Source organism: Panthera pardus, unplaced genomic scaffold (assembly GCF_024362965.1).
Source record: "Panthera pardus isolate Hobbes unplaced genomic scaffold, ASM2436296v1 HiC_scaffold_24, whole genome shotgun sequence".
NCBI classification, from domain to species: Eukaryota; Metazoa; Chordata; class Mammalia; order Carnivora; family Felidae; genus Panthera; species Panthera pardus.
In genome coordinates, this window is record NW_026526810.1 from 29132543 (window position 1) to 29156946 (window position 24404).

Consider the following 24404-nt stretch of genomic DNA (forward strand, 5'->3'; position numbering starts at 1 on the left):
CGTGTAGGCAAAACCATCTCCACATCTATAGAACCACGTGGGTATATAAAGACAGATCTGGAAGACTGTTCACCAGAAGACTGACAAGGGCTTTCTCTGGATGGCATTGTTTGAGGGATTTTAATTTTCTTCTGTGCATATTCCTATACGGTTTGAATTTTCTGAGAGCAGATCTCTTTTGGAGAAACAGAACAGGAAAGAAAAATAGGAAGAAAAGAACCTTCCCCCTCCTGCCTCCGCCCCCACCTTTGCCCCGTTGTACGTCCAAGCCACCACTCAGGTGACTCTGGGGCAGGTGGTACGTAGCCTCACATGAGGAACCCTTGCCTTGGGTCTGAACTGTGGGGGCTGGGCCACGGGTCCTGTTGGGCCGGCGCTGGGAGGCATCCTAAATGGAACTAAAGTTTTTAATAGGGATGGGTCAGAGGAAACAGGCAACCAGGACCCTTCATCCCTCATGAAGCCGAGCAAGGGTCAGGCAAGGCATTCGCTGCCAGAATTACCACGTAAGGTGGAAAGGCCGATCTCTGGCCTAGGAAGAGGGCACAGGTCTGTGTGCCGGCTTAACAACAGTCCAGGACCAGAAGGAGGGCATGTACATGGGTGGAGGCCAGAGGTCCACTGGGTGAAGGGAGGGTCAGCTGAGCAGTTCCACGGGTGTGCTGGTGACCCAGAGAGAGATGGGAGTGGTCCAGGGATGGGGAAGAAGGATTGGAGGGATTCTGCTGCCTCGGGGCTCCACAGAGATGGGGGAAGCCTGGCTTCTCACCACAGCACCCTTGAGAACTCCCTGGCTCCTCTGAGTTCACTCGTCCTCTGCCTCAGACCCCTGCAGGCTCCCAAGTGCTGCCACCAACCATCCTCATTCAGAGTCCCCCTCGGCCAGAGTCCCCCTCGGCCCCACCCAGGCTCTAGCCAGCTTTGCCAGCCACCTTGTCTGCCTTTCACCTCTTCTCTGACCCTCTCTCCTGCCTCCCCGCCCTGTCCTTCCCTTCTTCCCTCCTCGCCCCACCCCCGATGTAGCACCGACTACATTAAATTGTCCTGTGTTCCCAGCTTTCCATGCTGTTCCTTACGTCTTTTGCTCTGTCTCCTCCCTCATCCCCTTCTCTGTCTAGTAAGCTTCCTGGAGCTTTTGGAGGTCGACTTTGTGGCCCTGGCCTTGCTCACGTCTGGGTTCCCAGTTCCCAGCCCATGCTTGGCACCAGGCAGAACTCGGTAAATGCCTGCCGAGCGAGCAGCGGGGCTGGCGTACCTTTCTGCTCCGGCGCGCTGCTGATGGTGAACGGGTGCCACTCGTAACGCGCAATGGTGGGGACGTTCAGATACAGGTAGTCGCCCGGCCTATAGTGGAACAGAGGGGGCCGCTTGATGAGCAGATGGGTGACCTGGGAAGAGAGGAAGATTGGGGTCATCCGAGCAGGCCCAGGGGCCTCCGGGCGAGAGGGCAGAGGCTAGGTCATCCTCCTCCGTCACACACCAGGCCAGCCCTGGACGTGAGACCCTCCGGCCTGTGAGTGGGGCTTGGCCTGCGGCACCTCTGCCAGCCAGGCGGTAGGTGATGATCAGAGAAAGGGACAGTAGGGTTTGATCCTGGTTTGATCCCACTTCTTATGGGGTGAACACTGCTGGCAGTGGCCTTTCTCGGTGAAGCCCCCTGACTGCTGTAGCCCGTTTCTTGCAACTGCTGTAGTATTTGGCTGGCATCCAACCACTAATGGGCATCTCCCCCAGGAGAACAATATCCCCCTGGACAACAGCTTCTGTTTATTGGGCACCCACAGCGTGCCAGAGCCGTGCGAGGCACTTAAAAGTGTCATCTCTGGTCCTCACGGCAGTTCTCTGAGACGGATGCCATTCTTTCTCCGCTTTACAGATGAGACGCGAAGGCTCAGAATGGTTAAGGAGTTTGCTCAAGGCCACCAGCTAGGAAACCACGGGATCCGCAGCTAATCACGGCGGAGGCTGTCCAGAGCTGAGCCACCCAGAACTGCCTTCCCTTTCTCCATAAATGGCCCAGTCACTCAGACACCCAGGAGATGTCCTAGGCTCCTTCCTCTCCCCACCCCCAAATGCAGCCAGTTACCTCTTGAGTCTTTCTGTGATATGCCACCCCTTTCTCATCCCACAGCCACTGCCCCTGTTTAGGGTCAAGGCCCTCATGAGCTCTCGTCTGCATATTGTGCAACAGCCCCCAAATGGTCCTCACTGGACCGTCTTCCACAGAGCCACTGCAGAAATCTAGCTGGAAAATAAACTGGCTTACTACCCCCACCCCCCTCCCCCTGATCAGGCGTTCCACCAGGCCCTGCCTACCCCTCTCCCTGGCACCTTGGCTGTAGCTGTGCTAAATTACCCATAGTCCCCAAGGACAGCACCCCCACCACAACCCGGTGCCTTTGCTCAGCCTGTTCCTTCTCCCAGGAGTACCCTTCCTTATCTTGTCTACGCAACAAACTCCTGCTCATCTCTCAAAACCCCAATGGGACATCTCATTCTGCATTCTGAAGCTTTCTCTGACCTCTCAAAGATAGTTTCCTACCTCCTGACACTCTGCTCTCACCCATACAGCCCTGCACTGTAACTAAAGGGCAAAGCAGGACAGTGCCCGAGCCGTCTCCGTGACCTGGCACAGGGCCTGGCAGTTTGCAGGCTCTTAAGACTGATCTTTCATGGTATCCTGCCTACCTGTCACGCTGCTTCCTAAAATGTCCCTCCTGAAGGCTAGACCAGATCCCACACTTTGCTTGTCTCCTCTGCTGTGCAGGGGCCATAGCTACGCTATTCCCTGCTTCCTTGCGGGTCTATCAGGGTACCCAGCTGCTGCGCCCTACCATCCGCAACGCCCCTAGGCACCTCAGGCCCCCTTCACACCTTGGAGGGAAGGAGATTGACTTCCACGATGCACAGGGCTGCCATGCGGGACACCGCTAGCCCGATGGCCTTCTCCAGGAAGAACAAGATGCCAGGGACCAGCAGCCACTTCCAGAAGCTGGGCCCGTGCACAATGAGCAGGATCCACATGGGGAGGTAGGACAGATGAGTCCAATAGAACACCTGCGAGGGTGAGGAGGGAGGGGGCAGTAAGCTTCCAGAGCTCAAGTCCTGGGGGTGGAACAGGGAAGCCCCCAGAGCCTTGGTCATGCACTGCTCTCCTGGGGACAGGGGCTGGGGCTGGGAAGCTTTGGGGCTTATTTATTCTGGGCCCTTGGCCCAAGGATTGTATAAGGGTTCCTGGAGCTCACACCAAACATCCGAAACCTCTGCCTGGGGATGTTCTGGGCAGAGTAGAGTGCCCCCAAAGGGCTCATGAGCATCACGGTCCCCATCACATGGACCCTTTCTCAGGGGGATGTGAAGACAGCCATTTCCTGAGCATGGAGAAGAAAAGAGCAGAGCACCGAGCTGGAATGCCTCCTCTACTACTGGCTGTGGGAGCGTGGGCTAGGAAATTACTTGTCTGAGCATCAGATTCCTTGTGGGTCAAGCGAAGATGCGGATTCCGACTTCAAAGGATTGCTGCTGGTGCTCTCTCTCTCTGTCTACCTGACGTGGTTTGGTTTTGGGCTCCAAACCAAATCTGTGACCTCCTGCGCAGAACTAACGCTCCTCTGTTGGAGCATCGACGTGCCAGGTGTATACTTAGCGGCTTCACATATAGTATCCCATTTAATTCCTAACATAAATTCATAGGTAGAGAATTATAGGGCCATTTTATAGATGGGGAAGCTGAGTGAGCCTGTGTCCCTTCCCCTTCCTAGCTCAATCCCATTAGGGCAGGGGGCATGCCAGCCAACAGGCAGAATCTTCCAGAGCAAAACATTTTTCGCTTTGCAGACATGAACTGCAGCCCAGGGGAAGAACCCAAGTCGCGGGCACATAACATGCAGAGCAGCCTGGGCACTTCCTGGGCTCTGGAGTAAGTGAGAGGGGACACGGCATGAAACGAAGTTGGGAGGCCAGCCTGGGAGAGCAAAGGGGCAAGGGCCTGGCACCTCAAAGCGGCCGCTCCTTCGGATGCAGGAGCTGGAGCAGGCAAACATAAGGAGCAGCAACAGCAGCAGCGCCACTCCGGTCGGGGAGGCGGAGCCACGGACCCAGCCAATGCCGGGCCTCGTGGTGAGCAGCAGTTCCCAAAACCGGAAGGGGCTGGCCCCGGACTGAGCCTGGAGCGCTGGAGACAAGCACAAGACAAGCTGTTCCCTCTCCACCTTTCCCTTGGGGTCCCCTCCCTTCCCCATCAGGCACCCACCCAGGCAGAGACCCCTTCTCCACCCACCGGGCATGCAGGGCACACAGGGCTGATAATGAGTGGTTTGTGGGAGGCCCACCGGGCTCCCGGCCCCCAGGCGACTCACCGAAGTTCGCAACGTGGGCCACGGTGTGCACAAGGGAGAGCCCAACCACCACCCAGCCCATGAGCTGGTGGAACTGGATGTTCTGGTCCAGCGGCAGGACCTGAGCCAGCCACGTGGCCCGCAGCCAAGTGAGGCAGCGTCTGAGCATCAGCACCTGGCCGGGCAAAGTGGCGGAGAGCCTCAGCTGGCTCTCTCTGGCTGGCGCGCTCTCTCTCTCTCTCTCTCTCTCTCTCTCTCTCTCTCTCTCTCTCGGCCCCGTTCTCTTTTCCCCGGCAGCCACCTCCCATCCTCTTTCTGAGCTGTGTTTCCTGCACCGGCCGCTTCCCCATCTCCCCTGTCCCCAAGCCTTCACTGCCCCCCTAGGTCCACAGCTGGGGTGTCCAAAGCAGCGTCTCCAGAGGTGGGGCAGGAACAGAAAATGTTGCAGAATGACTGCTGGTATTACTTTGATCTAAACACAGGAGGAGTACATAAGCTTTTTGGTAATATTTGATATCTGTGTTGACATGGTGCCCTCATTTAGTCTTTACGTCAGACAGGCACATGTTATGTCTAGTTCTCAAGGTGTCCTGGAGGAGAAAGACTGGCTTTTCCAAGGGGCTTTTGACAAGGGCTCCCTCCTTGCTCATTTGCTTTCAATGTACGTGTGCCCAGATATGTGAACTTGTAGATTACATTGTCTGATTCTAACAAAGCTAAAGTACCTCTCACAGAAAGGACAAGTAGCTTAAAAAGATTCCCTGCAGAGAAAGTGCTGATTGAAAGCAATGTTAATAATGCAAGAGCAAGTGACCAAGAAGATAAGTCATGGGTCTCCAACTCCCACACATAGCCAGTTCTGAGGATAAAAATAAAACCCACGGGGCACCTGGGTGGCTCAGTCGGTTGAGCATCCGACTCTTCATTTCACCTCAGGTCATGAGCTCAACTGTTCAGTTGGTGGGTTCGAGTGCCGAGTCGGGCTCTGCACTGGCAGCATGGAGCCTGCTGGGGATTCTCTCTCTTCCTCTCTTTCTGCCCCTCCCCTGCTCACACTCTCTCTCTCTCAAAATAAACATTAAAAAAAAAAACCCACATAAGAAGCTGATATTATCAAGAAGAGTATTTGAACTAAAGCTATACGTCCCTGATCATTAAGGATAACTCTTGCCACATAGTGTGCCGGAAGTCTAATAGCTAATGATAATAGGGCATGCACATAATTACAAGTAAATGAGCATGAATTGGGTTATTGGAAGGGATTTTTGTTTTAATTGTAGGAGCAGAATCGAAACCACTTGGAGACCTCACTCCCTGGCCCAGAGTATCATATTCTGACTCATTAGCCTGGCATTCAAGGGCTCTTACAGCGTGCTCTCTGCTTGGAGCCCTGCACAAGAGCCAGCTCCACCTCCTCCAGGGTCCACCATAAGGCTGTTGTGAACATCAAACGGAAAGTGCTTAGCCCGGTGACTGTACAGAGTAAGTAAGTGCACAAAAATGCCAACTGTGTTGGGCACCTGGGTGGCTCAGCCGGTTTGTGAGTTTGCCCCCCGCCCCCTCCCTTAGCGTGTCAGTCTCTGGGCTGACAGCTCAGAGCCTAGAGCCTGCTTCGGATTCTGCGTCTCCATCTCTCTCTGTCCCCTACCCCGCTCACGCTCTCTCTCTCTCCCTCTCGAGAACAAACTTAAAAAAAAAATTTTTTTTAAATAAAATAAAAACGCCAGCTGTGCTTTACGTGCTGCATGACTATGGACAAGCCACTGCCCCTCTCTGGGCCTCATGTCCACCGCGTATTGCCCCAGCTGACCTGCCATCCTGCCCTGAGGCACCCCAGGTGTCCACCTGTCGGTCTATGAGGAACCTACATCATCAGTCCTCCCGCCCGCTTCCCTGCCCTGGGACGGCGGAGTGTTACCACGATGAAGCTGCAGTCAAAGTTGAGGCACTGGCCGCAGCCCTTGGCCACCATGACGCTGGCGCCCAGGGCCCGGTGCGCGCAGGCCGCCAGAGTGAAGAGCAGCACGTGGAGGCCCGCGTAGGCGGCCAGGCAGAGCAGGTGGCTGCGGTGGTTGTGCCAGTAGGCGGAGGTCAGAGGGCGAGGACGGCGACTGCGCGGCCGGGCGGCAGGGGGCGTCAGCCAGTGGGCGGCGCTGTGGGAGAGGGGCTCGGCTCAGGGGGACTCGGCCAGGCGGGCTGCGGCGGGCACCACCGAAGTCGGAACCTAGAGACCCCCCCCCCCACCCCCCCGACCCTTGTAACCGACCAAGTCTCTGGAGCCTCGTAGCAAGTGGGCCGGCTTCCCTTGACACCAGGAAACAGAGAGGTCAAGCGACTTGCTCACAGTCACACAGTTAGGTGAAGCCGAGATGGAACTCCCATCTGTCCGATGCCGCATCCACCATGGCTATTTTCAATACCTCCCTTACTTGCCAATTGGGGGTGGGGGGGTGGGGGAGGGGTGGGGGAAGGCAATCGAAAAGGATGGAAGAATCTGAGACGTGTTGTGGTGAATAACCCACAAGTAAGTTAATACACGAAAAGAATGAATTACAAAACCGGCACTTTTCAGACCTCGGAATCAAACTTGGTGTGTTGTTACACCACGTCTATTTTATTTCCTCCGCAGCCCTTACCAATTTAGTACTTCCCTAGTTTATGCATTTGTTTATTGGTATCAATTACATATAAATTAACGGTGCCTGCTCCATCAAGCTGAATAAATGACTGCCTTTGCTAATTATTTGTGTGACCCCAGGTAAGTTACTTCAGGTGAGGTAACTAACTTCCTTTGGGGCGTTGCTATAAAATGCACTGGTATATTTGTATAAATGCCCAGCCCACAGTAGGTGCTTAATACTGTGAGGTTGATTCTGAAAAGACACTGTAGAAAACGGGGGCAAGACCATAGCTGCCCCGCAGTACAAGACCTTTGTCCCCTATGAAAAAGAGGGCAAAGGCCGGACTTGGAGGGGCTAGGCAGAATGCAGCTGGGCGGGATTGGGCGAGGGTGGGGCGGGCTGGGACTAGGTAGGGTGTGGAGCGGTGGGGCTGGGCAGGGTGCGGCGAGGTGGGACTGGAGCATGGTGGGGCTGGGACTGGGCTGGGAAGGACCGGCCTGGGGCGGGGCGGGGGCGGGGACGGGCAGGACTGGAGAGGGCCACGGGTGGGGCGGGCCTAGGCAGGCTGGGCTGGATTGGGGTGGAGCGGGGCTGGGCGGGGCTGGAGCTGGTCACCGGTGGGACGGGCCTGGGCGGGGTAGGGCGTGGTGGGGCTGGGCCTGGGCGGGGCTGGAACGCGTCACCGGTAGGACGGTCTGGGCGGGGTCGGGCGTGGCGTGGCGGGGCCGGAGCGGGGCTAGGGAGCGGCGGGAGTGGGGTTGGGCGGGGCTGGGCGGGGCCAGAGCGGGCTACCGGTGGGGCGGGCCTAGGCAGGGTAGGGCGTGGCGTGGCGTGGCTGAAGGGGGGGTCACCGGTGGGACGGGACTGGGCGGGGCTAGGGAGGGGCTGGAACGGGGCTGGGCGGGGCTAGAGCGGGCCACCGGTGGGGCGGGCCTAGGCAGGGTAGGGCGTGGCGGGGCGGGGCTGGAGCGGGCCACTGATGGGGCGGGCCTAGGTAGGGTAGGGCGTGGGGGGGCGGGGCTGGGGTGGGCCTAGGGCGGGGCTGGAGCAGGATTGAGCCGGGCTGGCCGGGCTGGGGGCGGAGCTGAGGGATCCCCCGGGCCTCCGGCCTCTCTGCGCACCTGAAGGGTAACCCCTACGCGGGCAGGGCCCACGCTGGAGACAGGGCCGCACCTGATGGTCAGGTTTTCCATGACCCCGGGGAAGCGCTGCAGCTCGTTCCGGAGCTCGTCGAAGGTGATGGCGCCGTTGTTGTCCTTGTCAGCCGACTCGAAGAGCGCCAGCGTCAGCTGGTCCAGCTTCTTGTCTGGCAGCGAGATGGCGCTCTCGCGCATGCACGATTGCAGCACGGTGCGCAGCTCATCCGCGTCGATGGAGCCGCTGCCTGTCCCAAGTGGGGATGAAGACGAGTGGGGGCCTGCCCGGGACCCCACTCTGTACCCGCAGACTCCCCTTCCCATACACAGCCATTGCATCGAGTGGCGAACGTTCCCTAATCGTCCACCTCCAGTTTTCTGCGAACCAACTCCCTTTCGGGGTATAGACCAGGCAATCAAAAAATACACAGTTATCACCCTCCTCTCAGAAACCTTCTATGGCTCCCTCCTGCCCAGTTCAGGACAAATAAACTCCTCTTAGCCTCAGTGCATGTCTTTCTCGAGAATCTGCAGCCTCCTAAGTACTGAGCTTCCAAGACCATCTGCACAGAAGATGCACTTGCTTGCTTAATTTGTAAGGATTACTCTGCTTAGAGTATTAATTATCCGGAAGCAATTGTACGTGGGGTGGTGGTGAGGGAAAGTTCCCTGTTGCTCTCTCACTTGAAGCAGACCTTCCTCTTCTATGTTGTCCTGAGAGGCCACAGCTGGGCACTCAAGTCCAGCCACATGACTTTACATGAATATGGGTGACTGAGAGTGTGATGGGAAAAAGAAGCCAAATCTCTCCACCGCGATGAGAATTAGAGGCATATTTTTTTCTGTGTGTATTTCCATACTTCATGAGCAGCGGGGCCTGTGATTAATGAGTTCTTGGCCTGTTGGGATGTAGACACACTTGAGGTAGCTTTGGATTTCTGCCCCTTGCTAACTGCTGGTGGGCTGTAAGTCCTTCGGAGTAGTGAAACTTACTTTGCTCATCTATAAAATGGGGATCATAATTCCTCCCTTTCAGACTGTTCAAGGATGATAGATCATTATATAGCACTTACTGCAGTATCTGGAAAAAAGTAGTTGCATATAAATGGAAAGTCTTTACTGGTATTATGATCGTCAGGAAGACCCAAAGCCAAAGTCTCAAATCACATGCCAGGGCAGAGTCTAAAGTACCCCTCTCCAGTCACACTCCTGTCCTCGGCTTTCCTAGTCAAGAGCCACCATGCAACAGGTTTCTAACCGCATCTGGAGCTCCGGTCCCTCCCCTGTCCCCTTCACACCCTGTCATCCATCCAACTTTATTCACTCCTTTGCTAATTTCAAATCTAGGGTCCTCCTTGATAATTATTCTCAGACACACGTTCTTCTTCCTTGTCCCGCTGTCCTTCTATTCCAATGACCTAAAAATATCCCATCTCTGAGGGAATCTAGCCACCTGCTCTCTCCCTTCCTGCACCAGGGCAGCTAATAGGACACTCCCGAAGAAAAGCACCCAAGAGGGCAGGAAGCTTTATCCCCAGCCAGAGCAAGGCCTTCAACTTGCCCTGCAACCCTCTCCTGCTTCTCTAGTGTGGTCACTCTCCTGCTGTCTGCAAGGACCACTTCTCACCTCCATGGCCATCCAGTCCCTCGTTGGATCTCAGAGAAAGCAGAAGCCACCGGAAGGGAATGCCCTCTAGTTCCTGCCATAAAACTGCAAATCTCCTTTCACCTGCCCTGCCCTGCCTTCCTCCCCGCCACTGCCTGCTAGGAGAACGTGAGTGTGCCACTCCTCCCGTCACAAACCGACCTCTCCATCTGAGGTCATCGGTAAACCTCAGGAGCGAGCAAAGCTTGATGCTCAGAAAGCAGTCAGTGAGGATTGTCCCATGGAGACTGGGTGGGGTCTGAGGAAGATGTTCAGGAAGTGGGTTTGGCCAACTGCCCACGTACTAGGGGAAGGGGGTTGATTTGGGGAATGGGTTCCAGGAATGAGGTCTGGCTAGATTGAGTCAGGTGCAGCGGGGAGCTAGAGAAACCCCATAGGCCAGAAGGCCCTGCCCAGCAGCATGCCCGCACCTAGGTTGAGCTTTTCAGGATGCAAATCCAGCCCAGTGACTTCCCTGCTCAACACTCTTCAACGACTCCCCGTTGCTAACTGTACTGAGACTCCAACCCTTGGCCACCGAGGCCCGCACAGTCTGGCCTCCCCAACCATCCCAGTCTCACTGGGTGCCTCTTTCTCACTGCAGTATCCCTTCCTCTGATGATTCCAGGCCTTCAGAGATGCTTGCTGCCATGGAGTTGCCAAAGGTTTAAGTGTATTTTTTTTTCAAGTTTATTTATTTATTTTCGAGAGAGACAGAGAAGACAAGCAGGGGAAGGGCAGAGAGAGAGACAGAGAGAGAGAGAGAGAGAGAGAGAATCCCAAGCAGGCGCCTCAGAGTTGCCAAAGATTTAAAAGCAGGATGTTCATGGGGGTGGCTCAGTCGGTTGAACATCTGATGCTTGATTTTGGCTCAGGTCATGATCTCACAGTTTAAGGTTGAGTCCCCCATCTATCTCTGCGCTGACAGCATGGAGCCTGCTTGGGATTCTCTCTCTTCCCCTCTCTCTCTGCCCCTTCCCTGCTGGTGTTCTCTCTCTCTCTCTCTCTCTCTCTCAAAAATAAATAAATAAATATGTTAAAAAAAAAGTGGCGGGAAGGGGGAGACAAATTGTCCATTTTGGTAATGGAGTTTGAGTAAACAGTAACACATTGTGGCTGACACCTATAAAGGGTGTATCCTGTGCTGGGCACTGTTCTGAGTTTACACAAGTTAACTAATTTAATCCTATCAACCTCATGAGTATATACTGTTATTATAACCATTATTCTCATGTCATAGGTAAAAAAAACCCTGAAGCACACAGAAGTTAAGTATCTTGCCCAAGGCTCACCATAATAATTATTATTTTTTTAATGTTTATTTATGTTTGAGAGAGAGAGATCAGCGCGAGCAGGGGAGGGGCAGAGAGAGGGGGACAGAGGACTTGAAGCAGGCTCCGTGCCGACAGTAGAGAACCTGTTGTGGCGTCCGAACCCACGAACCGTGAGATCATGACCTGAGCCGAGGTCGAATGCTTAACCGACTGAGCCACCCAGGCACCCCCACCATGATTATTAATAAGTGATGGAGCTGATTTCTGAACTCAGGCAGCCTGACCTCCGAGTCAGAGATCTTAACTCCTAGACTCTGCGGCATGGGACCCAGGATCAATATATACATACAGTGGAATATGATGTGGCCACAGGAAGTAATGCTGTAACCACACTAAGTTACCACTTAGTAGCCAGGGTGGCTACAATTAGAAAAACAACAACAACAACAACAACAACAACAACAGAAAGTAACGAGTGTGGGCAAAATATGAACAAACTGGAGCCCTCGTGCATGGCTGGTGGGAACGTCATGCGTTACAACCTCTGTGGAAGACTACGGCGTTCCTCGAAAGACTAAAAATAGAACTACCATTTCATCCAGCAATTCTACTTCTGGGTCGATGCCCAAAAGGATGGAAAGCAGGGTCTCTGAAGACCTACACCCGTATTCATAAGAGCATCATTCGCAATAGTCGAGAGGTGGAAGAAACCCAAGGGTCCGCTGATGGATGTATAAACAAAACATGGGTCTATCCACACAATGCAATATTGTCCAGCCTTAAAAAAGAATTAAGTCCTGTCACATAGTACAACATGGGTGAACCCTGAAGACATTATGCCTAGTGACATAAGCCAGTCACAGAAGGACAAGTATTCTATGATTCCACTCATATGAAATACCCTAGAATAGTCAAGTTCTTACAGACAGAAAATAAAAGTGGTTGCCAGGAGCTGGGGAGGGAGGAATAGAAGCTCGTGAGTGTTTAATGGGTATAGAGTTTGGGATGATGAAAAAGGTGTGAAGATGGGTGGTGGTAATGATCGTTCAACAAGGTGAATGCACTTAATGCTGTTGACCTGAGATTTAAAAAATGGTGAAAGTGGGGGCTCCTGGGTGGCTCAGTCAGTTAAGCGTCAGACTTGGGCTCAGGTCATGATCTCACAGATCGTGGGTTCGAGCCCCGCGTTTGGGCTCTGTGCTGACAGCTCGGAGCCTGGAGCCTGCTTTGGATTCTGTGTCTCTCTCTCTCTCTCTGCCCCTCCCCCCTTGCACTCTGTCTCTGTCTCTCTCTCTCTCAAAAATAAATAAAAACATTTTTAAAATGGTGAAAGTGGTAAATTTAATGTTATATATATTCTGCTACAGTAAAAATGATGTTACAAAGCAATACAGTCTTGCATAAACAAGTGTTTATATTATTTAGTAAGAAAAGGCAATATGCATAGTATAATCCCATTTTTTAATTTAAAAATGTGTGTGTGTGTGTGTGTGTGTGTGTGTGTGTGTGTGTGTGTGACAGAGATCAATTAGAAAGCAGTAGAGAAAAATGTTATGGGTGATTTTTGCTTTCTTCTTAAAACCATTCTGTATCATCTAAAATGTTCACAGTGGACTTAACGTTCTTATTATAATATGGAAAAAGCAATGAAGCAATTTCTTTTTTCAAACATAGAAAAGAACAAAAGAAAGTTCTGGATTCTGGTGAGTTGAATCAAAGGCATTTGTCTCCTGGGCTAGAATGGCCCCTTCTCGCCACCTTCCACAAAAGGGAGGCAGAGATCAGACAGAGAGACGGGTCGGGGTCATGCCGAGGGAGACAGCCATCAGCCTGGCCTGGAGAAAACAATCCTGTTCTGCCCCAGAGACGCTGAGATGGGTCGATTCCTTTTGTCCCCTCCCACTGAGGCCACCCCCACCCCCAAGAGCCCTTACCGTCAACGTCGTACACCTGGAAGAGGAATTTGAGTTTGTCCATGGGGTTGCCGTGGATGAGCAGGGTCAGCGCCTCCAGCAGCTCCTGGAGCGTGATGGTGCCACTTCCATCGGAGTCAAACAGGGCGAAGAATCTCTCGGCAAAGAAGGACTGTGGCCAGAGAAGGAGGGGAAAAGGCACAGCGTAGACTCAGGGCCTCCGCTTTGAAGTCGCGCGGTGTGCGTGCGCGCATGCGCCGTGGGGTGGTGGGATTCCGGCAGGACTCCGTCCGGTGCGTGGGGTGTGATCGCAGGGTGTGATCTGTCCGCTTGGCCACACTAGGGGGCGGTGTCCATGGCCCATCCTGCCTGCCTAGAGCAAGTTCGGACTCCCGGTGGAAGAACTATTCAGATCCCTGCAGGGAGGATGGACTTGTGTCTGGGCCTCAGGCCCTCTGCCGGCACGGCAGCCTGGTCATTTGTACGGACTGTCTCCTACCTGCCATCGCCCCCATCAGCCTTGCAGTTCAGACCCCTCAACCTGCAAAAAGGGTCAGACAGAAGGTCCCCTGCAGGCTCCTCCCAGGTCCTGTCTCATCCCCTTGGGGTGAACACGAGGGATGAGTGAACCAGGACGGTCTTGGAGGATGGTGCTTGAACACCTGTGTCTCGCCTGTACTAACTGTTTAAGCTGCCGGTAGCCTACACTTCAGGCTTGTTCTTAAGCGCCAATTCACTCACTCTATTCATTCATTCATTCATTCATTCATTCATTCATTCATTCGGCAGCCATGTCCCGCACAGCTCCTGCCTGCCGGGCCTGGTGATAGACACTCAACACAGAAATTAAGACACGCTGGGTCAGAGCCCCAGATATACCAAGCGCAGACGCTCCCCTCGGGGCGGGGGGAGGGGTTCGTAGGGTTCAGGTCTCACCTAAGGGGACCGTGAGGAGTTTACAAGCGCCAAGTGGGGGCCAAAATCGGCTGTAGACAGTCAGCCCTGCCTTGGCTCTCCTCTTTCTTCCCTAGATCACTGGGTAAGACCTTAATCAGCCTCCACCATCTTGAATGGTCTTTATCTTAAGGTATTTTGCAGCCTCCTGTTGACAGGGTAATGTTCTGCCAGGCAGGTCTTTTTTTTTCCTTCCCCATGTTCACTATATAGAAGGAGGCATGGCATTTAGAGCTCTTAGCAGCATCCCTGCTACCAGCAAGTGAGGGGCCCTCTGATCCAAACGGGGACATGTAGATGGTCCCTGGCCCGCCCCTATCAAGGACACAGGCCACCACCAGATGCCGGCCCACAAAACAGGTGGAGAGAGGTTGACATTTGCTGGCTCACTCCCCCTGTCTCTCTGTGGATGTCTCCCCAGTCTGCCCGGCATGCAGGCTGTTCCAGGGATGTGCAGAGACCCTATCAAATGGGAGAGGAACGGGGACAGTGTGGGAGTCTCACGGATACAAACCATTGAAAAACATTATTTCTTGGAAGGAGGCTTATGTACACGATAGCATCAACCCGGCCCGTGAGGCTGGTGGAAAATATGAGGCCAAAAATATTTCTTAAGATTTGGCAAGCTGCTGATACCCAACTTCACATGTTGTTTTGAAGACCCCAGGAGGCCATGGCTACCAAAGGGACGGACGGGCATCGATAGCAGAGACAGAAACGTCCTCCGATCCTGCTTAGAGGTGGGGCCTAGAGCCTCGAGGACGCCCGGGGAACGATCTTTCCCTCCTTGTGACGTACTGTGTCCCTGAGAGCCGGATGGCTCTTCCCTTATGAACGCGGGGCCCTACTTCTGGAGCGGACACTTGCCTCTTTCACATTCAAGGCTGTTTTGAATTCTTGCAGGTTGATCTCCCGGTCTTCTCCCGCAATGGTCTCAAACTGGTGTGTCACCCACTGAAGCCACTTGGCGTCCTCCTCGGCACTCATGGTGCTTGAGACAAAGGAGAAAGGTTTATGGGCTTGGGGTGGCCAAGGGCTCCGGGTGGTTCCAGGCCCTGTGCCTTCTTCCAACAAGGGCCTCGGGCCTTCCATGGGCTGGATCAGTCTCCCCAGGACTGCTGAGCCCCTGTCTCTCCCTTCCATCTGGCATCAGCCAGCCTGGGCTCGTGTCTCCTTAGGTTTCGGAATGACAGGGTCCCAGTGAGATGGAGTCCAGATTGTGGGCATAAGGTCAGAGAGTGGCACACTCTGGGAATGCCATTAACATGGTGACAATCCTCCCCCACCTCACATTTGCACAGCTCTTTAGTGTTTTCCAAATACCTCCCACCCACCACTTCATTTGGTCTCTGTCACCCTCTGGTGGGTCACGACATTTTATAAGGAGGAAATAGATTCCGAGCAGTTGAGTACTTTAGCAAAATTTATTCAGCCAGAGAGAGAGAGGGAGAGAGAGAGAGAGAGAGAGAGAGAGAGGGGGGGGGGGAAAGTGAGCGCTCAAATCCAAGGCTGGCGTGTTTTCCATCATGCCCCAGAGCCCCCACCCTTTGCTTGAATATTTCTAGTACACACCATGCCAGGACTCAGGCCTCGGGTCTTGACTCTCTGGGTCCAGGGCATATTCTATGATGTTCCAAGGGTATCAGTGGGCAGACACCCTCCCAGATGACCTAGCTATACAATGACCTGAACAGAGGTTAGTGATAAATGAGGACACCACTTTCTGTGGCATCAGAATCCGACAAACCAGAATTGAGACTGTGACTGACGATATATAACATCCTGTTGCTATCAACTTCCCTCTGAGAGAATGGCTTTGTCTGTATCCCATGAGTTCAATATAACCTTAAATGATTTAGCTACAATTGATCCTCATTATTTGCAGATTCTGTATTTGTGAATTCACCTATCTGTTACACTTTACCTGTGACCCCTAAATCAATGCTTGTGGCATTTTTGCAGACATTGTGGACTTGAGCAGAACAGTGATAAACTTGAGCTGCCCAATGTACACGTTCCCAGCTGGGGTTGAACAAAGTGATGCTCTGCCTTCTTGTTTTCAGCTCTCATATTATGAACAAGTGTCCTTCTCATGATCTACTGAGTGCTGCAAGAGTTGAATTTTTGTGCTTTTTGTTGGTGATCTTCCTTTGTGTGGTTTGTTTTTTTTTTTTTGAGAGAGAGAGAGAGGTCTCAAGTGAGCAAGGGTGGAGAGAGACAGAGACAGACAGAGAGAGAGAAGTGGGGCTCACCCAACTGGATTGTGCTCACCAGAAGCAGGGTTCGTGCTCACCTGAAGCGTGGGCTCAAGTTCACCCGATGCCAGACTTGAACTCACAAACCGTGAGATCATGACCTGAGCCGAAGTCAGATGCTTAACTCGCTAAGCCACCCAGGTGCCCCATTTTTTTCATTCTTAAAAAAAATTGGGGGGACACATGGGTGGCTCAGTCGGTTGAGCATCCGACTTTAGCTCAGGTCATGATCTCCCAGTTTGTGAGTTCAAGCCCCGTGTCGGGCTCTGTGCTGACCGCTCAGAGCCTGGAGCCTGCTTTGGATTCTGTGTCTCATTCTCTGTCTGCCCCTCACCCACTTGTGCTCTATCTCTCAAAAATAAATAAATGTAGAAAAAAATTAAAAAAAACATTTTTTTTCGGATGCCTGGGTGGCTCAGCCGATTAAGTGTCTGACTTTGGCTCAAGTAATGATCTCAAGGTTCATGGGTTCGAGCCCTGCATCGGGCTCTGGGCTGACAGCTCAGAACCTGGAACCTGCTTCGGATTCTGTGTCTCCCTCTGTCTCTCTGCCCCTCCCCTATTCATGCTCTCCCTCTCTCTCAAAAATAAATAAATAAAAATTAAAAATAATAATAATAAAAAAAAATTTTTAGGGGCGCCTGGACGGCTCAGTCAGTTAAGTGTCTGACTTCGGCTCAGGTTATGATCTCACGGTTTGTGGGTTCGAGCCCAGAGTGGGGCTCTGTGCTGACAGCTTGGAGCCTGAAGCCTGCTTCAGATTCTGTGTCTCCCTTTCTCTGTCTCTGCCCCTACTCTGCTTGTGCATGCGCACTCTCTCTCTCAAAAATAAATGAACATAAAAAAATTCTTAATTTTTTTTTTTCTTACAGGGGACACACAATGTTACATTAGTTTTCAGGTGTATAATGTATCTCTACATGCTATGCTGTGCTCACAGCCAGTGTTAACTACCATCTGTCACCATGTAACATGATTATAATGTCATTGAATACATTCCCTGTGTTGCACCAGGGATTTTGCTCTTTAAAATGGCCCCAAGAGTGATGCTGAAATGCTGGCTAGCACTCCTCAGCACAAAAAGGCTGTGATATGCCTTATGGAAAAAATATGTGTATTGGGTAAGCTTTGTTCAGACATGAGTTTTAGCACTGTGGACTGTGAGTTCTACGTTAACAAATCAACAACTTATATTCTTTTTTTTTTTTTTTTTTTTTTACATTTTATTTATTTTTGAGAGAGAGTGAGCACAAGTAGGGGAGGGGCAGAGTGAAAGGAAGACACAGAATCTGAAGCAGGCTTCCGGCTCTGAGCTGTCAGCACTGAGCTGGACGTGGGGCTCAAACTCACAAACCGTGAGATCATGACCTGAGCCGAAGTTAGATGCTTAACTGACTGAGCCACTCAGGCGCCCCTCAACAACTTACATTCTTTTTTTTTTTTTTTAATTTTTTTTAATGTTTATTTATTTCTGAGACAGAGAGAGACAGAGCATGAGTGAGGGAGGGGCAGAGAGAGAGGGAGACACAGAATCAGAAGCAGGCTCCAGGCTCTGAGCTGTCAGCACAGTGCCCGACGCGGGGCTCGAACTCACAAACCATGAGATCACGACCTGAGCCGAAGTCAGTCTCTCAACCAACTGAGCCACCCAGGCGCCCCAACAACTTACATTCTTAAAGGAGGCTTTAACCACAAGCACACATAAAACAGGGTTATATATTGAGGGGTGCCTGGCTGGCTCAGTTGGTAGAGTGTATGACTTTTTTTTTCTAAGTTTTATATATTTATTTTTTGAGAGAGAGAGAGAGAGAGAGCAGGGGAGGGGCAGAGAGAGAGGGGGGCAGAGGATCTGAAGCAGACTCCAGGCTCTGAGCTGTCAGCACAGAGCCTGACACGGGGCTTGAACCCACGAATCATGTCCCATGTGGGGCTCGAACTCACGAACCATGAGATCATGACCTGAGCCAAAGTCAGACACTTAACCGACTGAGCTACCCAGGCACCCTGGAGTGTGTGACTCTTGATCTGGGGGTCATGAGTTTGAGCTCCACATTGGGTGTAGAGATTATAAATGAGTAAACTTAAAAAAACAAACAAACCCAAGGCTATACATTGATTTTTGACAAAAACGTTGCACCCAGATGTTAGCAAGGACTTAACCCTGTATTTTCCCTAGGAGCAATGGCTCAGAATTCCCTAATTCATTGTTTTCAATGACTTTATAGGACACAACTGCCATGAATAATGAGAATCAACTGTATTTATATATTAAATTTAAAAATAAACAAGCTAACTTTCACTTAAGGAACTGGGAAAAAAAATACACACACACAATAAATAGAAGGATTGACTATTAAGTAGAAAGTCTGAAATTCAGGAACTAGAAAACTGAATAAAGTCAAAATAATAAATTTATTTTGATTCGGGCAATGATTTCACAGATGTATCCATATGCTAAAAGCTCATCAAACTGTTCGCTTTAACTATGCAGTTTGTTTTTTGTCAATTATGCTTCAACTCAGTGAAAAAAGAAGTTGGGTCTTGGAAAAGTCTGAATAGAAAAACATGATTAAAGAAAAAAAAGTGAAAGAAGTACATTAATATTGAGAAAGGCAATAAAAATGGAGGCGCTACAGAAATGGAAGAGTATTGTGTGTAGATTTTTGGTGAACTCAGGGAAATGAATCGATTTCAAGAAGAAGTAACAACCTGAACAGACCAAAAATCATTTAAGAAAGGAGAAAGGCAGTGAAATGTTAACCCTTTACAATATCAGGCCCAGCTTGTTGTTACAGCTGAGTCCTAGCCAATCTTCAAAGAATAAGTCCAATGCCAAATCATCTCAGACGGTAAAAAATAATGGTAAGACTCCCAATTTACTTTACAAAGCCAGCATTACCCAATCCCGATGAAGATAGCATACAAAAAAGCAAGCAAGCAAGCAAGCAAGCAAGCAAGATAGATGGATAGATAGAAAATTCTAGACAAATGTAACTTGTAGAGATGAAAAACTCCAACTAAAATACAACCAAGCTAAACCCTGGGGTTTACTTAAAAAATAATAGGGGCGCCTGGGTGGCTCAGTCCGTTGAGCGTCCAACTTCAGCTCAGGTCATGACCTCACAGTTCGTAGGTTCGAGCCCCATTTCGGGCTCTGTGCTGACGGCTCAGAGCCTGGAGCCTGATTCAGTTTCTATATCTTCCTCTCTCTCTCTGCCCCTCCCCTTCTCACACTCCTCTGCCAATCTCTCTCAAAAAAAAAATAAATAAACATTAAAAAAAAATTAAAAAAAAGAATCCACCTTTATCACGAAGGACTTTTCCCAGCAATACAAGGATAGTTCACTGTTAAGTAATCTATGAAGTGCCCTCTGCTGGCCAGTAGTGCAGTATGGGAGGAGTAGTGATTCCCAAACTGTGATACATGCCTGTCAGAAACAGGGAGGGCTTTGCTAAGATGCCCATTCTGACTCACCAACTTCGGCGCAGAGGGGCTGGGAATCCGCACGTGTAACCAAGCAACCTGGAAGTTTGCGACCCACAGTGAGGGGTCTAGGCTCACACCTGGAGAACTGCTGCCCTGAAGGTTAAAGCCCCACTTACTTCACCTCTCGGGACCTAGAGGAAGGCATTCCACAAAGCAGAGAGAATTCTGGAAAACAGGCTGCATTGCATGCAGGTGCTAACCCAGGGAGGGTGGGGATGGGTTTCTGATGTTCACCACCCCCTTCTCAGAAATATGAGTGTTTCGGGCCTGCAGAATGAGAAGAAATTCTGGGAGGCTGGTGGAGAAGAGGCTGGAACAGCTGGCAGGAAGGAAGGAGGGAGGGCATGGGGGAGAAAAGAAGGAGACAGAAGTCCTCGACAACGAGCGAGGAATCCAGATTTCACAGCTCCAGGGGAACAGTATGCTCACCAGAGGCCAGAATTTTCCTCAGGAGACCAGGATTCTGGGTCCGGGCTTGCTTGGCCCTAACTGAATAATAACTGGCCCCATGCACCCTAGTTTCCTCATCTGTAAAATGTGACAAGCATTCTTCCAACAAGAGCTGCCGCGGGGATCACACGAGGTGCCATTTGGGAAAGTGCAACTGGCAAACACTGTACAAATGCCAGATATCGTCGTTAGTCTGACGATGTCGATGCCTGATTTTACAGATGTGAAAACAGGCCCAGAGAGGTCTGGTGACTTGCCCAAGATTGCACAGCTTGCTAGTGACCAGGCAAGACCAGGCTCGGGTCTCCTCACTTCTGTCCCGGGCAGACGGTCATCCTTTGTAGTTCACCCCATCTCCAAAGGCAAAAGAACCCTTGCCTTTCCCTTGTCAGTGGCATGGAAAGCTAGACAAATGAGCCACTTACCCTCTGCAGCTTTCAAGGTCTGGTTGGGCTGGGTCTCCCGGTGTGCTCATCCTTTCTCCTGTTTTCTAGACCACAGGTCCCAGAGAGGCTGTGGTCTGTACGGCAGCCTGCGTCGAGGAACCCACAGTTCACTTCTCTCCAGCTCCTCCTCTTCCTGAGTCTTCTAAAGCCCTGCTCACACCCACAGCCCCTCGGTCACCCACGTGTTGGCCACTGGCCAACTTGGTCCTGAGAAATTCCAACAAGGAGCCTATTGCGAGAGTGGGGAAAGGATTTATCTGGAAAGATGTTGGCTGTCTTCCATCTGGCCCGATATCTTGCATTTCCCCTCCCTCAAGGAGATCAGTAGGTAGGAGATCTAGAAATGCACCATGCAATAATAATAATAATAATAATAATAAATCACCAATAAGTCAGAGTAGGCTCTGCTCAGCACCTAATGAGCCAACTGAGACTTCATTGATCCCAATAGCATTGATTACCAACAGAAATGTTGAAGTACTCACTCTGAGCCATGCAGTGTGCTAAGGACTGTATACACAGCGTTCAGGTAAATATATAACACAGTCCTGTCTGGTGGGCATTATCATCATTAAGCCAGTGAAGAGGAAAGTGGGGCTCTGAGATGTGAAATAACATGTCCAGATGGCGTGGCAGGCAGGCATTCAACCATGGTAGGCTAACTCCGGAGACTGTGTTTTTTATTTTAATGTTTATTTATTTTTGAGGGAGGGGAGGGGGAAAGGGGCAGAGAGACGGAGACACAGAATCCGAACCAGGCTCCAGGCTCTGAGCGGTCAGCACAGAGCCCAATACAGGGCTCCAACTCTCGAGCCGTGAGATCGTGGACCTGAGCCGAGGTCGGAAGCTGAAACTTCTGAGCCCCCCAGGCGCCCGTGGAGACTGTATTTAACTACCCAGGGAGCAAAGCTCAGTCCCAAAGTACTGAGTAAAAACATATTGAAACAGTCCTGTGAAGAGGTTGCCAGTTCAAGGGACCTGGGGAGGGAGGGAGGTCTGTGAGCTCTATTTGCTAAAAACCTAAGAGAGATTATACAAACACAAAGCCATGCTGCAACTAAAATTTGAAGTGCTTTTTACTTTTTGTCCTGCCTGGCAAGAGATCAGCTGAGGCTGAACATCTGTGGCAGATTAGGACCCCCGACTGGTGATTTTAGAGGTCTCTGGTTAATTTCCAAAATGAGGGCAATAATAATTGTTGAGTTTATTTATTGTGAGAGACAGAGAGCAGGAGAGGGGCAGAGAGAGAAAGGGGAGGGAGAATCCCCATCAGGCTCCGCGTTGGCAGTGGCCGCTCGGCTAGAACTCACGAACTAGGAGATCATGAGGGGGAAATCAAGAGGCGGACACTTAACCAACTGAGCCACCTAGGTGCCCCAGGGAACGTGTAGTTTACGTTAAATCTCCTTACAGCTTGCAGCCCATTGATACACACCTGAAACATACAGAACGTGACCCTCCTCCAAGAACTCATGGCTGCCTTAGTGCCTTAATATTTATGTTTGATATTATTAAAGAATAAAAGTAACTTTAGTTACTTAACAGCAGCTAGCTTCTCAAGATCCTGAAAGCCCTGCTTCCAAATTCCTTAGAGACTTATGCTCTCTCTAACCGCCCCCCCCCCTCCCCAATTAAAAAGTATATAATCAGTCACTCCTCACAATCCCAGCACGGCTCCTTCTGCCCATGGGTCCTGTCCCTGTGCCATAATAAAATCACCTTTTTGCAGCAAAAACATCTCAAGAATTCTTTCTTAGCCATTCTTTCATGAACCCCAAACTCCCAAATTTCATAATTTCATTGCCATGATCTTGGTTTAGGCTTCATGTGCTTTCCTTCGACTCAGGATCAGAAAGACCTTCAAGGTCGCAGAGCTTAACCAACCTTTTTTTAGCTTAAGTCTCTCTTCCGTCCTTCCCCAACCACACTTGGTGGTCGCCAGCCCTGACTTTGCACACCCCCAGTCACAGGGGGATCACTTGCTTGGGAAGTAGCAAATGGGGGGCTATTTTGAGCATTCAAATAGTGTTCCTCTGTTCTAGAGTGAAGAGAGAAATAGAAACTTCCATTAAGTGACTTTAGAAACTATGTGTAGGAAATGGAAAATTCTTTTGAAGAAATAGGCAAAGCAGTTAGTATGAATTATGCTTTCAGGTGGTAACCAGTTAAGGAAGAAAAGGAGGACTAAGAAGAGGTGAGACAGAGCTGCCCCTGTCCTGGCGTCACTGTGATTACCCATGTATGATTTTCTGTCTACTCTCACTGCACTGTGAGCTCCTAAAGGCAAGGACTCTGGCTCATTAATTTTGAATTTGTTTAATGTTTATTTATTTGTGAGACAAAGACAGAGCATGAACAGGGGAGGGACCAAGAGAGAAGGAGACACAGAATCCAAAGCAGGCTCTGGGCTCTGAGCTGTCAGCACGGAGCCTGACACGGGGCTCGAACCCACAAACCGTGAGATCATGACCTGAGCTGAAGTCAGATGCTTAACCGACTGGGTCACCCAGGCGCCCCTTTGGCTCATTAATTTTGAATCCCAGGAAGCTAGCACAGTGCCCAACACATGGTGGGCACTGCATGTGTATTTGTGGAATGAATAAACCTGCCTCAATTTGACAAGTATTTATGAAATACCATGTGCCATGCACCGTCTGGGTCTACAGAGATGAGTAAAAGAATCCAGCACAGTAAAGGCAGATACAGAAGTGCCAAGAAGAGAGTATCAGGAGGACTCCCCAGTGGAAGTGACTGACCTGAGATGGGTTTTAGAGTATGAATAGGAGTTTGCCAGCTGGAGAACAAAAAGGACATTCCGAGCGGCTGGAAGATCGAACACAGAGGCACGAAGATGGAAATGCATACTGTGTTCAGGAAGCTAGGAGCAGTGCAGGTATAACTAAACAGCGACATGGGGAAGGACGAGCCTGAAAACAGACCCAGAGCCAGGAGCAGGAGTCAGATCATGAAGGGTCTTGTGCGAGGCAAGCTAAAGAGCTAGGACCCTACCCTGGGATGTGGGGTGCCAGTAAAAAATATAACGCAATGGAGCAACGTGATCCGATACTTGCCAACGTTCTGACACATAAAAGTCGAATTTATATCCTAGTATCTGGGCAAAATGCAGATTTTTAAAGGGATGATAATAAACATTGTGAAATGTATTTTTAAACATGCCTTCCTTTTCACAAACATTTGGGGAGGATAGACTTTTTTCCCTGGTTACGTTTTTGCATGATCACAAAAATGATAAACATTAATTATAGAAAAAAATACATAAAAGCGCGCGCACACACACAGATTTAAAAAAAGTCGCTGTAAACCCACCCACCCAGGTGAAGTCTCTGCTACAATGAAGGGTTCCTTTCTAGTCACATTCAGAAGATAGCCCAACATGGGATTCAGAGTGGAATAGTTTCTGAGGAACCCATTTGTAGGAGCTGGTTTGCCTTTTGAAAGGTGAAATGGAATGGGATGGCTTAGGACATGGGGTTTTACCCCATGGGGTGTTACAATGGAGTTGGGAGGCCATTAAGGAGGTGGGCCTGCACACTTCACCGGGTAGACCGTGAACTTCTGAACCGGGCCAAACCACAAATATTCTAAGGATCCAGCCTGAACACCTGCAACTTGCTACACAAAGAGACTTTGCTTCGCGATAGCCCTAGCAACCAATTGGATTCAGCCAACACTGGTTTTCTGCCACCAACAGAAATTCTTTGTAAACAATTTATACAAGCATTCCCTTTTGTCTTTAAAATCCCTTGACTTGTGTTCCCTGGGAGGGCAACCTTTGGGTCACTGCCTACCTCTGTTTCCCTGAATTGCAATTCTGAGAGCACAAATATATGCTTTTGTTTTATTTTATTATTTATTTTAGCGAGTT

General features: G+C 50.8%; 1 protein-coding gene across 5 annotated transcripts in view; it reads right to left on the reverse strand.

Annotated features, from left to right (window-relative positions):
• NOX5 (NADPH oxidase 5) overlaps positions 1-20715 on the reverse strand; it is a 53704-nt gene extending 32989 nt beyond the window's left edge. For 4 of the 5 annotated variants that reach the window (XR_008417043.1, XR_002077939.2, XM_019441646.2 and 1 more), the window contains exons 1-9: positions 20498-20715; positions 14748-14871; positions 12948-13098; positions 8132-8342; positions 6256-6490; positions 4359-4512; positions 3996-4174; positions 2875-3057; positions 1256-1388 (exon numbers count right to left, since the gene is read on the reverse strand). Coding sequence is in view for 3 of the 5 variants with exons in the window: in XM_019441646.2 (XP_019297191.2) it covers positions 1256-1388; positions 2875-3057; positions 3996-4174; positions 4359-4512; positions 6256-6490; positions 8132-8342; positions 12948-13098; positions 14748-14871; positions 20498-20547 (1420 nt within the window). In the remaining 2 variants the exon portion in view is untranslated. The remainder of the gene's footprint in view (positions 1-1255; positions 1389-2874; positions 3058-3995; positions 4175-4358; positions 4513-6255; positions 6491-8131; positions 8343-12947; positions 13099-14747; positions 14872-20497) is intronic. The other variant, XM_019441645.2, reaches the window with a different exon arrangement.
• Between the last annotated feature and the right edge of the window lie 3689 nt (positions 20716-24404).